At 59.1% G+C, this 15,840-nt stretch overlaps 1 protein-coding gene across 1 annotated transcript in view; it reads right to left on the bottom strand.

Annotated features, from left to right (window-relative positions):
- AJAP1 (adherens junctions associated protein 1) overlaps positions 1–15,114 on the bottom strand; it is a 102,200-nt gene extending 87,086 nt beyond the window's left edge. Inside the window, exon 1 of the mRNA XM_079143599.1 lies at positions 14,262–15,114. Within this exon, the coding sequence (XP_078999725.1) occupies positions 14,262–14,290 (29 nt within the window). The 5' untranslated portion in view covers positions 14,291–15,114. The remainder of the gene's footprint in view (positions 1–14,261) is intronic.
- Between the last annotated feature and the right edge of the window lie 726 nt (positions 15,115–15,840).

The raw sequence follows: 15,840 nt of genomic DNA, 5'->3' as shown, positions 1-15,840 counted from the left end.
CCGCGCCCAGCCTGCAGGTGAGACCATGGAGACAGATACCAGGGAGGGAGCTTGACAGGTCGGGTTTGCCTGGAGCAGCAGCTTGTGTGGACGAATCAAATCGCAGCAAAGTGCTGAAGGAGGAAGGACCCGGCAGCTGAGCTCCCTGAGCCCCTCGGGGTGGTGCTTGGGATCGGGTGAGCCTGCCACCTGGGCTGGTGCAACAGCCTGGGGCCCTGGAAGCCCGCGGGGACAACGCCACTGTGCCGGGGGACTAACGGGGCCATTCCATCAACATTTTCTGGGATTTTGAAATGCAGTGTCATAAAAATAAACATGCTTACTCTTGTCTTGCATAATTGGCTCCCTAAAGAATCCATGCGCTCTGCTCTGGAAGCCCGTCCTCCGCAGGAAGCGCGGCTCTTTCCAGCATCTGGGTGGAGTCCTGAATCTCCAGGCGGGGCCTGGCTGGGCGCTGCCCCTTCTGATCTGTCCCCTCCCGTTGACAGTTCCTTCCCCCCAGAAAACGCAGTTGTAAGACCCCGCCTAGGAGTTGACTCTTAAAAACAAACATCCCCAAAACAACAGCTGCCCGCGGAGGCCTGTGGGTGTCCATGGGAATTCCTTCACCTTCGCTAGACGGCTCCTCGCCAGACCCGCGGTGGGACATCTGTTCTTTCTCAGGGCAGGCATTCTGGGAGGGCGGCAAAGGGACCCTGTACTCAAGGTAAGCGGAACTGCTCTCCTGCTCCTGAGGAAGCCACTCGGAGCCAAGCAGAGCATCACCAAGTCGGGCCCAGGAAACGGACCCCAGCTCTCCCCAGGACCATTCCTGACCTGCTGGGTGACACTGCAGACCCCAGCCAGCAGGCCGGCACTGTTGTAGGCCCCACAGCGAAAGCAGGAAGAGCTGATGGATGTCCCCACACAGCCGGCTGCATGCATGAGCAGCCCGAGCAGCCCAGGCCAGGCCCAATGGGCACTGGCCCTGACCACCAGCAAAGGTGTCTGCTGTCAAGGGCACCCCACCACTGCTGTCCCTCCTAGGCTCATGCCTTTCACCTCCGGGTTCTGACACTATGGGCTTGGCTCATGGAGTCAGGCAGGAAGGGAATTAGCCCTGGGTGCTGGGCTCAAATTTCATAGCTGGCTGCTGGTCTCAGGCTGCTGGACATCACGTTCCTTAAATCCATTCAAATCCAGGGAGTCACCTTCTAAAATAGGAAGCACAGGCTGTCAGAGTTTGGAGGACAGATGCTGGAGCTCACTGCCTGGGGCTAAGTCCTGGTCAACTGTTTATTTGCTGTGTCACCTGAAGCAAGTCCCTCAACATCTCTGTGCCTCCCTTGGAGAAAAAAATAAGCAAAGCACTTATGTCAGAGCAGTGTTGTAGGGGTGAGTTAGGACACGCAGAGGACTTAGAAGGGCACGTGCCAAGCAGGGGGCCCACACACACACGCTCGGGTAGACTGGAAACACGCCCCTGCACCCGGCCTTGCAGAGTAAAGGGTCGGCTGGGAGGCCATCTCCCACCCTCACCAGGCCCAGGCATGACCACGGTCCACAGCACGGCTCCTTCTCTGTGCCCCAAGACCTCAGAGTCCTTCTCAACCCGGAGCCGCCTAGCAGTCCACGAGGGCAGCAGGGTTGAGATGTCCCCAACCCTCAGGCCTAAAGCCCCTGCTCCACACCAGCCGACCTGAAAGCCAGCACGGCCAGGGCTGGGCCTTGACCTCCCCTCCCGGGATGCCCCGTGTCTGCTTCAGGTCCTCTTCTGGGGAAGCAGGAACCCCACCAGGGTGTGGGGCGAGGAGCGGGCCTTCCCACCAGCTGCAGGGCGCATGGAGAGACCCGGGCTCTGGCCTGGCTGTGCCTGCCACCCAGCACTGCCTCCTCCCAGACAAGACGCCCGCAGCCCTCCCGAGGGGCGCTCCGTGAGGGTGGGGTCCCTGTGGCTTCCTCTGGAGGACGTCCTGCACGCGCCCCAGGCCCCCACCACCTGCGCGCAGGGAACAGGCCCAGTGTGGGTCCTTCAAGGCCTGGCCGGCAGGAACCCTCCTCTGAGTCCACACGTCCCCACGCACGGCATCGCTGTGCCAAGGCAGAGTGGAAAGTCTCGCCTCGTGTCACTTGGCACTTGAGCACGCACTTGACACCCAGCGGTGTGTCTGAATGAGAAACGAGGACGTAGGGACGGCCCAGGTGTGACGAGCCCTCTCTGCAGCGCTGGGGAGAAGCAGGTCTCGGAGCAGAGCTGGAGCACAGGGCGGCCCTGCACCTGCACCCAGGACCCCAGCAGCGCCACCTGCACCCAACCCCAGGGGGACACCACCGAAACCGAGCAGCCAAGGGGACGCACTGCTGGGCCCACAGTGGAAGCCTGCTGGGGCAGGGAGGGGGGACATCACCTGCCCTGTGCAGGAGCAGCCCAGGAACTTCCGGCAGGGAAGGAGGCCAGGCGGAAAGAGCCCGAGCGTGCCCTCTGCCAGCCATGGACGTCCCAGAGCCAGGCTGGCGGCTCCAGAGGCTTGGAGGAAAGGGAGGCCAGCGGTGGAGCGGGACAGGCCTGGGGCTGCAAGCAAGCGCTCCCCCGGGGCCACGAGCACCCAGCGGCTCCCACACTCACCAGGGACCTGCGTTGTCACCCCCATGCCGCGACCCCCGCGGGACAGTACTTCAGAACACACGCGCGTTGGCTCCCCACCCGGCTTCTCCGTGAAGCCCCCGCCCTGGACACACCGCCCACCAACTTCTCCGGGAGCTCCGGGAGCGCTGGGGAGCCCTCCTGGATTTGGCGACATATTTATTTTTAATTATTAAGTAGACTGAGCAGGGATATCTGTGTCACGGAAATGTTTTCACCTCCCCTTGGCATTTCATTAATTCTTTGCTGTGAAATCAGCTCTCATCTTGAGCAGAAGCCTTTGACGGAACAGCCTGGGGGCCGTGAAGGCTGCGGAGGGGTGGGCTGAGCACGTGGGCCCGACCCCAGGTGCTGACGTGGCTCCACAGAAGCAGGCTTTCGCTTTTATCTTTTATTATTTTTTTAATTTTGTTTTCTTTTTCCCAAAAGGACAATGTGTAACTTAATAAACAGTTTGTATAAAACAGGAATAGAAATAGATTTTATCTAAAACATGAGTGCCCCAGGGGATGGTAGAAAATGCATAAATGGAGCTTGGAGTCCTTGAAATCTGGATTCAAATCCCAGACGGAACCACCAGCTAGCTGTGTGACCTGGGGCAAATTACTCAACCTCTCTGAGCTTCAGTTTCGTGCTGTATAGAATGAGAGCAACAACTGCTGCCTCACACGAGGAACATGCGCATGGACAGAGTCCACGAAGTTTGAGTGGACAGCTCAGTGCAGTTGGGTCACCTGTCACAAAGCCTGGGTTATGGAAAGACCTGGAAACATTGGTTTCGGCACCTCCAAGCTGGGTGTGGACACAGGAGGAGGAGTAACAGGTCCAGCTGGTGAGTGTAGAGGCTCAGGGCTGGATCAGAGACTGTGTGCAGGGCCCCGGGCTCTGCTGCGGGGTGAGCACTGTTCTTACCACTCAGACCCAAGTGGAGTGGGGAGGGCAGAGCCACAAGCCAGCGCTTGCTCCAAGAGGCCCGCGGGGCCCGCTTCACAGAGCCAGAAACAGGAGGCCGGCGGCCTGCCTTTGGCTCCGGATCCTCTGAGCCTGGTCTCCGAGCACCCTGCGAGTCAGCCTTGGAAAGTGGGACTGACCCCTAACAGCCGGCTCTATTTTGAGAGCTGACCTGATTTACGTAAGTATCTGGACAGCTCTTCCTATCCCTTAATTATGCGCCGGGTCATTTATTACTGTCACCGATGATGGATCCCCGAACATCAGCCTCGCTGTGCACGCTGCACCCTGCGTTCTGCGAGCTGAGCAGGCGCCGACCGGCCTCCACGCAGGCTTTGCCGGGCTCGCGGGGAGGCGTCGCCCCCTCCCACGTCATCGCGGACCGTAGGGAAGCCTGCGCACAGGATCTGCCACGCGGACGTCAGGGAAGCTACTCCCTTGAGCACGCCCGCTCCCACTGCCGACTGTAGACCTGGGCACCCGCAGACTAGCACCGGGCCCTCCCTGCACCCCTGACCCGGCTCCCCTAGTGGGGACCTCTTGCAAAACCACGGCAGATGATATAATCAGGGCATTGGCCTGCAGGCAGTGAAGGTGACCGTTCCAGGCCACAAGAGTCCCTCCTGTTACCTACCCCTCTGCCCCTGGAAACACCTATTCTGTTCTCCACTCCTGTGGCTTTGCCGCCCAGATGCTGTGGGATCACCACGCAGTCTGCCCGCTTTGGGAACGGCTCCTTTCTCCCTGGCATGGTGCCCTGGAGTCCGTGCGGCAGGCTGTCGGACCTTCGGCTTCTCTCTTGAGCGCTTGCGGGACGGGCACCACCGCCCACCAGGAACCTGGGCTGCTCCCAGCCAGGGCTGCTGCGAGCACAGCTGCAGCGGTCCGTCTGCCGTCCGCACCTCCCTCACGGCACTTCCAGGAGGGAGCTGGCTGGCGGCAGCTGCATGCTTGCTTTGGTGAGAAGCTGCTCTTCCCAGTGGCCCGGCAGCTCCCTTGGGCACCCTGGGTTTGACCGAGCTCCTCCACATCCTGCCAGACTTCGTGCCCTGGTGGTTTTCACCCCAGCATCCCGCTTCCCTTTCCCTAGCGGCTGGGGGACTCCGACATCCTCCCAGGGCTCTCTGCGGTCTGAGTGCCCTCCTCTGTGGCACGTCCCTCCTGCTCTGCCCATTTCTCTCTTCCTATGCAGAGCGCTTCACCTATTCCAGATGCTACTCTGTATCGGGGTGGAGTTTAGAAACGTGATCTCCTGCCCCACAGATGGTCTTTTCAAGTGAAGAGTCTTTCATAAGGTGCATTCTAAGACTTTGATGAGCTCCGATTTATCAATTTTCCCATCTTTGTTGTCAAGTCTAAACATTCTTTTCCCGAAGAATTTTTCCTGTTTTCTGGAAAGTTTATAGCTGCACATTTCACATTGGATTCTAGGATCCGTTCTCAAATGATTTCTGAAAACCTATGGGGCTTGAGGTGCATTTTATTTTCTTTTTGGTGATGGATGTCCAGTTGCTCCAGCACCCTTTGCTGAAAGTCCACCTCTCCTCCTCTGATTGGCGAAGCTTGGTTGGGCACACTTGCAGGGTCTCCTTCTGGCTTCTGCTATGTTTCACGGTCTGCTCCCTCACTGCTACAGCGCTGTCCTGCCTTCTGCTGCTCCACCAGTCTCACACTCAGCTGTTCTTGTCCCTTTGCCTCTACGTGTGAGTTTCAGAAGGATCTTTCTCATATGTATAAAGTTCTTGCTGGAATTTTGATGTAAGGATGGTATTAAATCCTTCTCCAAGTAGACAGTCAACATCTTTAGTATGCTGCGTCTTCCGATCCATGAACATGGTATGTCTCTCCATTCACTTGTAATCTTGTTAGGTTTCATTTATCAACATTGTGTCATTTTCAGCATAAAAAAGTCAGCTGAGCTTTTTGTTTTCTTTTGTTTTTTAGTGACAACCAAGTATTTCACCTATGAGTGATTATAAAAGATATTTGTTACAGCTTGTATTTGGCATGTCCCTGGAGGCCCACACAGTGAAGGCCTGGACCCCAGCCTTCAGTGCTGTTGGGAGGGATGGAGCCTTTTGGAGCCAGGGCCTACTGGGAGGCAGTGAGGTCACTGGGGGCATGCCTCGAGGGGGATGTGGAGACCCCGCCTCTCCTTTCTCTCTGGTTTCCCACCTGTTGTGAGGTGAGCATCTCCCCTGGCACACAATCCTGCTGTTGCGTACAGCTGCCCAGACCACAGCAGCACTGGACGGAAGCCTCCCAGACCATGAGTCAGAAGAATCCTGTCCTCCTTTCAGGTCGATTCCTCCCAGGGTTTTGCTACAATAAAGGAAAGCTGCATTTTTGGTTTTAGTATCTGTGTCTTCCCTGCTTGGTGACAGATATACAACTGCTTTTTGTACATTTTGCTCATGCTCTGTGACCTTGCGGAACTCCCTGACTAGTTCTGGAGTTTTGCCTAGAGACGTGGTGGTATTCCTCAGACAATCCTGTCACTGCACACGCGGCGGCTGTATTTCTCCTGTCAGCTTCTGATCCCCAGCATTCCTGTACTGCCGTGGTTAGGAAGCCTGCGTTATGCAGTGAGAGGGACGCACTCACGTGCTCCTGATCTCCAGGTAAAAGTGCTGTTTCTCATGAGGAATGGCATCAGCAGAGGGTCTGACAGGTGTTCTCCTCAGGGTCTTACTCCACTGAGGTGCACCGTCGTGAGCACAGGGTGGCTTCTGTCAATGCCTTCTCTGTATCCACTGACAGGGCTCCGCGACGTTCTCTGTGGATTTCAGCACGGTAGATGGCACTGATTGATTTCCAGCATTGAACCATCCTTGTATCCATGGAGTGAACCCCACTTGGCCATGGCGTGTGCTTGTCTTTACATATCGCTAAGTTCTATTTACTATGTTTTATTGAAATCTTTTTATCTGTTTTCATGAACAATATCGCTCTGGGGTTTGATTTTCTTGTGCTTTTGTTTGGCTTTGATTTCAAAGTAATGCCAGTTTCATCAAATGAGCTGAGGGCATTAATGTTTAATGGCATTCTCCTGATGCCACGTTCTCCCCCTGGGGATCTCCCTTCCTCCAGTCTAAACATTTTCCAAGTCCAGGGCTTCCAGGAAACAGTGTGACGCACCTACACAGTCCCTGACACACCACGGCTCCAAGGCCAGCACGGAGCCCTTTCCCTGGAGACTCTGCTACTGGAATGGCCGGCACACGATGGCTTCCTGACCTTTTAGGATGACAGTTGGCAGGACTGTCATTCAGGGCCGTAGCATCGGCTCTTACTGTAAGAAGGTGCTTAGTCTGCCACTGTCACCCAAAGTTCCATAAGTTCGAATCTATGGGTCTTGGAGGGAATCTGTGCCCTGCTTCACCCAATCCGTGCATTCAAAATAATTTAAGCCAGATCAATAAGGAAGCCATCTCAGACCTTGGACAGTCTACACTTAATTTAGATAGAGTTCCAAATCGTGGAATTTTCCTTCAACACAAATAATTGTTATCTGAAGAAGGGCAGCCACGGAGGACCATGGGGATACCCCAGTAAAGCCACCTGGGACCCTGGATGTGTCCCTTACGTGCTCACTCATCCCACAGTTCAAACCCCACCTCCCGGAAGCCGAGTCTGGCAGCAAGCTTCCCATCGGGTGGCCTGGCACGTGTTGGACCTCCCCCTGGTGGGCAGTCCACGGTGCAAGAGCACAGCCCCCCGCTCACCATGAGAGCCACGCTCCTATCCAGCCCTGGCCAGTGCTGTGGGACCAGGTGGCTCCCTCTGGCCCTCCACACACCCAGGGCACACTCACACATACACGAATGTTCACAACCAAGTTGGTGGTGCAGGTTTGTAGGACTTTTCCTTCAAGCCAGGCCTTCTGTGTCCCTTCGCCATCTCTCCCCCTCCTGAGGCCCAACGTGGGGAGGCTCTGGGCATCTGTGACAGGGGCCAGGTGCAGGGGACAGGACCAAGCTGAGCCTGTGCGGCTGGAGCTGGAGGCAGCCCAGAACATCATGCCTCCCCTTGCGCACCCATTCAGCAGCGGCTTGGTCCAGGCCCAGTGCTGCCTGGGCTTGTCCAGGGAGGACACTGGACACGTGTTCTCTGGGAGGCCAGCTCTCCTTTGGCAGCCGGCCCCGCCTCTGTCCTGTCTTTGCACTGCTTCTCTCGCCTTCCGTGACCCGGCCCCTCCCCCGACCTCAGGAAGCCTGCTGCAGTTAGGCTGCAGTCTTCCATCATACTGCCGAGGCCCCAGGGTGCGAGGCCCAGCACACACTGGTGTGAGAGGTGCCCAGAGGGTGGGAATGCTCAGCTGGCGCAGCTCTCTAGGCCACGGGTTGCAGAGGCAGCAGCCACAGCCTCCCTTGCTGTGCTGCTGTGGTGCTGGCCCAGCCTGGACGGCACTGGCATTCATAGACACCCCACCGGTGAGGAAGGCAGCTGCCCTGGTAGCCTCTGGGAGCCCACACTGGACAGGGACGGTGCTGAAGGCAGCAGTTGGGGGTCCTCAAGAAACCGCTTCTGGGTTTCCATAGGAAATGTCTGTGCCGACCTGACAGTCACGAGTCCCATGTGGCAATCAGGCAACTGGAAACACGGAGACTAGTCCCAAGAATGAATCACACACCTGATCCCAAAGGCAGCAGAGAGTGACAGTGTAAAACTCACCATCAACATGGTCTCCCCGGGGTTCACGCGGAAATAACAAGAGCCGGGCTAGTGTGGGTTAGATTAAATGTACTTTCAATTTTTTCCAGCTATTTTTTAATGGGCTACTGGAAATTTTGGAAACGCTGACACGGCTGGTATTCTGTCTGTGGGATGGTGCTGGTCTCCACCCGAGGAAGACTCTTCCTCCCCGGGGGTCTTAGAGGCAGAGACCTGCTCATCCGGGGTCTGCTGCACATCTGTCTGCTCAGGATTGTGCACACCCCGCACCCAAGCACCAAGGAAGCATGAAAGAGGTGGTGCAGCTGAGAGCAGAGACCCCCAGGTAACAAGGGACACTGAGAGCAGTCGCTTATCCAAAGTGACTTCTGAGGCTCCAGCACAGCCCGAGAGTAGGGGGCTCAGAGTGGAACCCCAGCAGCTTAGTCAGAACACCCAGCACTCCCTGCCCGCGCCCCACAGACCTGAAGCCTTTCTCTCAAACGCACCTGGCCTGCCTCCCTCGGCCTTTCCCCAGTGCCCAGTGCCCAGTGCCCATGAGGGCTAAGGGCAAAGGGGATTTGCTGTCCACGTGCCTCAGGTCCCCCACCCCACAGCAGCTTTCCTCTGTCACCCCCGCCAGGCCTGCGCCACCTGCGTGTTCTCTCCCACCTGCACCCCGCCTTCCCCCCAGACAGTTAAGAGTCTGATACTGTCACTCATGCTGAACTGATAATGACGGCAAGAGCTTGACGGGATTGTTTTTCCTGAGCTTGTCTCTACTCTAATTGTGACAAAATCCTCAAGCCAGAGGAATGCGTCTCCATGGTAGAATCGGGAGCACCAGCAAGCCAGGCTGAAGGAGCAGCATCTATCTGGGGCAGGAGAGCACCCAAGCCTACGGCTGGAGACTCGTTCCTGGATCTCCGTGCACTGTCAGGCACAAAAGCATGACTTGCCGAAACAGGGGCACTGTGCCATGCGGACACACTGGTCCACCCACAGACTCCCCGCACGCCTCCTACACTCCAGACGCCTCCGCAGCCCGGGGAGAGTGAGCTTAGCCCTACACACAGGACCCTGGGGCTGCGGGCCCCCGCCCCACTCCAGGCCAGAACAGGCCTTCCCCAGGGAACGCAGCATGTCCACAGCCAGGGGCAAGTTCCTGCTGCTGCTGTGGCCCCTTGGAGCTGCCCCCGAGGTCACAGGCAGGCAGAGTCAAGGGGCCACACTGCTCCGAGAACTGCCCACAGGGCTGGCCAAGGTGGGAGGGCAGAGAGGTGAGGGGCCCAGCGGCCCACCCTCCCGGCCGTGGCCAAGGGAAGGCGCCATGAGTGTATGAAGCCCCAGCGAGCAGGCCGCGTGAGCTCAGAAGGTGGAGGCCACACTGAAGCACAGGGGATGCAGCTTTGTGCCACCACACTTCTCGGGGGACGGGATGGATAAAGAAACCCAGTGGGGCTGGAGACCCGCCTCCGTGGTAGAGCGCTTGCCAAGCACGCACCAGGCCCTGGGTTCCAGTCCCAGGACCACAGAGGGGAAGAAGAAAAAAAGCGGAAGGAGAAAGAAAGTGGAAGCCCTTCCAGAGTCCACACCCCGGACACGACACAGACGGAAGCCCTGCTCCTCCCTCTCGGCCTCTGGTCCAGCTGCAGGAAACTTGGTCCTTTGAAAACACATGACTTGGGAGGCGCTGGCCTCCCCTGGGGCTCCTTCTGCTGTACTGTAAATATTTATCAACTCCTAAGAGTCCACCGACAAATAGTAGGTTTCTGGTCTCTGTCGTCCAAGGAGCGCTTACTTAGCAAGGAGGCGGGGAGGGATGGCACAGCTCTCAGGCCACCTCCCTGTGCCTGCGTGTCCCAATTAACCTGGGCCATCCGCAATCAGGCAGCCGCTGAGCTCCCCAGCAGCAGGAGGGGCATGTCCTCACCTCAATCCTGGATGGGCTTTGGGGACCTGGCACTGAAGAAGCACCCACCTCTCCTGGCTGGTTACGGTTGGGTACGGGTCACAACCTGGATGAAGGGCAGCAGCTGCCCTCCTCCACCTGGGTCTCACCCCAGCCCCAACATGGATGGAAGCTGGAGGCCACGGGGCAGCCTGAGGGCCCGACTCTGCCAGGGGCACACTCCGGCCGACTTGCTATTCGAAGCAGATTAACTGGGAGTTAATCTGAGTTATGTAACCACCATTCCCCACTCGGTGGCCTCATGAGTCACTGGCCCCTTTGAATTCCTGGAAGGGGTCTCCAAGGAACACAGAGCAGGGTCAGATGTGCCCCATTTGTCTGCCCTGGCTCCAGAAAGCCCCTGCCCTGCCTCCCCTTCTGTCTGACTGGCACTGGGCAGGAGCAACCCTCTCAAGCCAGACTTCAAACGTGGAAATCTAGATCAAGGATATATTTGGCTTTCCAAGCTAATCTTTACATCAATTTGGTCTCTACTGACTTGTAACCCTTTGAAGAAAACCTGGCAGCTCCGTATTTAAGCAGATGACTTCGCCGCCACCCCCAAGAGGAGCCCAGGCTCTCCAGACTCCTTGCGGGCTACAGGTTAGGTTCTGGGCCCACCCACCTTATCAGGACCCAGGCAGCAGCTTCGTCAACACACTCCAGGTATCCTGTGGGTCCCCACCAAACCTCGGGGACACGGGACACAGGAGGCACCCAGCCACCTCAGTCAAATGCCTCATTTGTGTCAGGGACAGAGGCTGGAGCCGGTCTGATGTGACTGGAATGGGCCACAACCATCCTGGAGCAACCCTGCCAGAAGTCTGTAGGTGCACACACAGGGCAGAGCAAGCTGATCCCTCTCCAGGGACCCGCAGACAGACGCCCCAGGGAGGCGCGGAGCTATCTCAGCTCGCGAGCTGCCTGGCCTGCTATGCTCTCCAATGCACAAAGGCAAAGGAAGCGGAGATTAAAATAAATAGACAACAGAGAGGACCCGGAGGGGTCCACCCCCGCTCCCCCGCCAGGACCAACAAGGGGTGAGCGTGAGCGGGGACAAACTAATGCTGCTGAGGATCTGAGCTGCCTCCTAAATTTGTGATTTATTCTAGCATTACTGTCCCTGATGGGTATCACAGCGGCTGACACTACACAGATTCCAGTTGCAATCAATTTAGCGGCAGCAGCTGGAAGTCGGAGCCAGCCAGGATTCACCGGGAACTCAGTGTTTGTGGACAGAGCATTTGACTCCATCCGCTAAAGCCCGGCTGTTCAGCTCCAGCTGCTGGGGGACTTTAGGTAGGGACAGTGTGAGCCAACCCCATGGGTCCCTGCAGGAGGCCCAGACACATTACAGCCTGCACACTGAGGGCTCGGGGAGCCAAATTATATGGTCAGATATGCCCAGGGCCCCCAGAGAGAAGGGGCAGTGGAACCTCAGGGTGGGAGAACAGACGCATAACCTCGTGCAACATGGCCTGGGAGTTAGCATGTGGCCATCTGCTAGCGGTCGCAGTCCTGAGCAGGTGTGGACGGATGTGGGAAGCCCTGACTTGCAACCAGACAGCCAAACTCTGAACTCTGGGGTTGCGTGCTGAGTAAGCACACCCTCCAAGCAGCTCCTGAAGCCCCAACGCAGCACTTCCACACCAGGATCCTTCAAGGAATCCTCTCTCTGAGCTGACGAAAGTAGCTTTGCGGTTGGATACAACTAACACCACCAAGGAAAAAAAACAAAAAAACACACGTGAAAGTAGATCGATAAGACGCCATCTGCTTCTCCCTCCTGAAAAGCCCAGGCTCCATGTACAGCTCAGTTCCAGCACAAAAGGAAACAAGCAAGCCCAGACTTCACCTGGGAGTTGAGAAGCCCCTCCCCCAGGTTATAAGGAGACTCTTTCTGGCAGAGCCAGCACTGCCTTCTGTAACCTCGGCTGGAGGCTCCGCGTCTACCTGTGCAAACCAGGCTCCAGCAAGATGCCCAGTGCTCACCTGGGGAGCCATAGAACAACCTGAGAGCAAAACCAAGGCACGGGGCTGCCTGGGAAGAAAAAGGGCCTCTCCAGCCCCTGTGCCTCCAGAGCCTTGCGCAGCTACGGACCCCAGCTCAGGCCCTCGCCCTGGCCAGGAGGCGGCACTAGCAAACGCCACTGAGCTCTGCCATCAAGATCATGAAGAGGTGACAGCTCATCCTTAGAGGCACATTTACAGAAAATCTCCTGTGCTAACGTCAATGGGAAAAAACAAAAGGTCATACTTCAAAATCACCAACAGAACTATTTCTGAAAGCAAAACCTCAGGAAGCTCTTATGTGGGGATGCTGTAAAGGGACTGTTTTAGTGAATTTGGAACCAAAAGAGAGGTTTCTGTGCATAATATTTGTTTTCTTCCCTTATCAAAATGTATTCATCTTTCAATCTAGTAACTTAGCAATTAGAAAAAAAAAAAAAAAAAAAGCCTGAGCCTGTTCAAATAAGTTGCCATCAGCAACCTAGTGGCAGAAGGCAGCTCCGGAAGCATTCAGGAGCTAAAGGCAGCTGCCGGGCAGGGTGGAGAACTGTTTGGTCATTCACAAGGCCCTTGGCGTCCAGCTGAGACCTGGGACAATAAGAGCAGAAGAGCGTACTGCAGGCGGGCAGAGCACCTGGATCCAGGTCATCGTGCTCCCTTTTGCCGACACCCCAAGCCCAAACCTTATCTAGCCCAAGCACACCAATCAGTTGATTCAGGTCCAGCAATACCCAACACCCAACAGGATCGGCTCCGTGAGCAACCTCCTAAAGCCACAAAGGAGTCCCATGGCCAGGCAAAAGGATGCCAATAATAACATTTGACAATTTTCACTAGATGTGCTAAACAGCCTTCACCCCTATGTGCCAAATCACTCATAAAGCAAGGGTAGCCAGAAAACCCTTGGCATGCCAGTCCCTTCCATTTCTCAAAATCAGGACGCGCACTCGTCCCCCTCCCTTTGCCCCACTCCCCCCGGCTTTACGCCGGGTGGGGGTGGCGAAGGCAGCCTGCTCTAGCCACGCTGACCCCCTTCAGCCCCAAAGCGGGAGCGCAGTGCATCCCAGTGGACAAACTCGAGAACCGCAAGCAGGTTTTCTCCGCCTCCACCTAAGTCCTCTCAGCTCTGGGTTCCAGCCCCCGACCCAAAAGCACCAGCTCTGTGGGAGACCCTGGCAGGAGGGAGACGAGGAGAAGGTAGCCTGCTCCAAAGGGGACAAATGCACCCTGCTGGGCTGTAGGCCGCCCACAGCAGGGGCTGATGGAGCAGAAGTGCCCCAGGTGGGTGGGCAAAGTTTGCTGAGAAGGGTCCTCTGTAAGCTCCTGCCATGGTAGCTGGGCTAGAACCCCAGTTGGAGCTAACCCTGGAGTCAGGGACACAGAACAGTTCCCGATCCCCAAGCCGGGGTGTGTGTGTGTGAGTGGTTTGGTGGGGGGGGGGGGCTGCCGTTGCTCCCCCAGAACCCAGGCTTTCTAGTCTCAGCTGCCCACCAGCTGTGCGCCACTGTCGCCCGGAGGTCACCCAACAACAGCTGGGTGTCAGCTGGGAGCTAGGAGGCTCCTGTTCAGTCCTGGTGGGAGAAGGGGGGAGAGGGCGGGCGGAGTAGCTGTTTCTGCTTCCCTCCAACTCCACCTGCAAAGCTCTCTCCGGGAGCCAGGAGCTACAGCCTCCTCCAGCAGCCTCATCCCTGTGCCCGCCGCGCCCAACAGCCCGTGCCTCGCCCTGGGCTCCGGAGAGGAGGCGCGCTGGGGCGGCCGGCCAGGACACTGCGCTGCTGGCTCCGGGAACTGCGGGCGCGCCCGGCCAGCTCCGCTACCCAGGTTGCTGGGGCGAGCGCCGCTGCCCCGACCCAGGACGCAAGGAACCTAGGAAAACCGGCCGCTCCCTGCGGGGCCGCGGGGCTCCGGTCTCCAAGCGCAGCCCCTACCAGGCTCCCTGTGCGCCCAGCTGGCCGCTCTCGGGAAGCGCGGGGAGAGGGGGGCTCTCTATTTGCAAAATTGAGGAAAGCGCCGCTTCGCCCAGCCCGTCACCCACGCACCGACACGCACAGTGTTGTCAGCCGGGTCGCTCACCTGAGTCCTAAAAGCTGTTGAATCCACATGGTCACGTTTCAGGGAACGAAGCCTCAGACCTTGCTCGCCCCGGCCATCTGCGCGGAGCCCGCGCCCGCTCGCTTCGGTCCCGGTCCCGTGGCGCCGGTCTCCGGCTCTCGGTCCGCCGCCGCCCGCCGCCCGCCGGCCGCGGGGCGCACAGCGAGTCAGAGCGCGGCCGCGCGGGGCTCCATGCCGGCCGGCGCGCCGCCGCCGTTGGGGCGCATGGTTCAAGCGGGCCGGCCCGCGGGGGCGCACATCCTCCGGCCGGGGCGCGGGGCTGTGGCCCCCTCCAGGGGCAACACAGCGAAGGCGGCGGCGAGGCGGGGCGCGTTCCGGTGCTGTAGCTGCGAAGCCAGAGTCTGAGAAGGCGCGGCTTCGCCCTCAGGGGCGGCGGGGAGGAGGCCGGCGGCCCGGCCGCGAACCGTACGAGTCTCGCGGCGCGCGGCTTTGCCTCCAGCGGGAGCCCCGCGCAGAAGGGTCGGCGTTGCCCGCTGATCTGGACGACTGTCACTCCGGCGGACGAGACTCCGCTGCACTCGCCGCAGGGTCAGAGGGCTCGGTCCGGGGCTCGGTCCAGGGCTCCGCCGCCGATCGGCGCTGCTCAAGTTGCCCGGGAGCTCCGTCTGAGCGCTCGCCCTGCAGACGGCCGCGGCCCGGAGGCTGGCAAGAGGCGGGCAAGGGAGGCGCGCGGGGCGAGGGCGCCGTGGAGCTCAGGGCGTGGGGACGCGCGGCGGCGGCGCCGCGCGGAGGAGGCGCGCGGGGATCCCGGGGCCCCGCCGCCCGCGCCCACCGCGCCCTCCGCAGAGCCGCCTGCGCCGCTCGGCCGCCTCCCTCCGCGCGTCTGCCTCTCGCGCGCTCGCCCCCGCCTCCTCCAGCGGGTCCCAACTCCGCCCGCCCGGCCGGGCTCACGTCACCCGCCTTCCCCGCCCCTCGAACGGGAGCCGGAGCCCCTGGCCCGGCCCGGCTCCAGTTCTCCACCACACCTCGCTGTAGCCCCGCTCGCCGCGGGGGACTGTGCCCGGCCTGGGCGACTCCGTGGCGGGGGCCTGGTTCTCCCCCTTTTCCCATCCCGGCCTCGTCCGGGTCCCCACCTTGGGAAAGGCTCAGAGAGGCCGCAGGCTCCGATTGGACCGCCTGGCGCCGCCGGATGGTGTTGCCACGGTAACCGGATGGCATGCGAAGCAGTTAGAGGTTCCGACCCGGTTATGAGTGCGCCCGGTGGACCCAGAGCGCTGATCTGGGGAAGGGGTGCTCCCGAGGAAGGACTCATGGGGCGCGTGGAGCGGGGGCTGTGCGAAAAGTTTCCTCCCGCCGGAGCTGCACCACGCGGGCTGCGCGGAAGGCTGTCAAGGCCGTCAGAGGCTAGGGAGGGTCCTCTGCTAGGGATTCGTTCTAAGGCTGCTTGTGCCACAGACTCGCTGAGTTCCTGGTTGGAGCTTCAGTGTTTCTGACCCGATTATCGGACAATCCCTGGGCGGCCCTCCTAGCTCTCCAGCAGCTGCTGCTGGCCTGGCCCTGACTCCGGAGCCTCGGCTTCCTAGGCTCTGCCAGTTCCTTC

Source organism: Sciurus vulgaris (genome assembly GCF_902686455.1).
Source record: "Sciurus vulgaris genome assembly, chromosome: 1".
NCBI classification, from domain to species: domain Eukaryota; kingdom Metazoa; phylum Chordata; class Mammalia; order Rodentia; family Sciuridae; genus Sciurus; species Sciurus vulgaris.
Note: the sequence above shows the minus strand (reverse complement) of the source record. Positions and strands in the feature narration are given on the sequence as shown.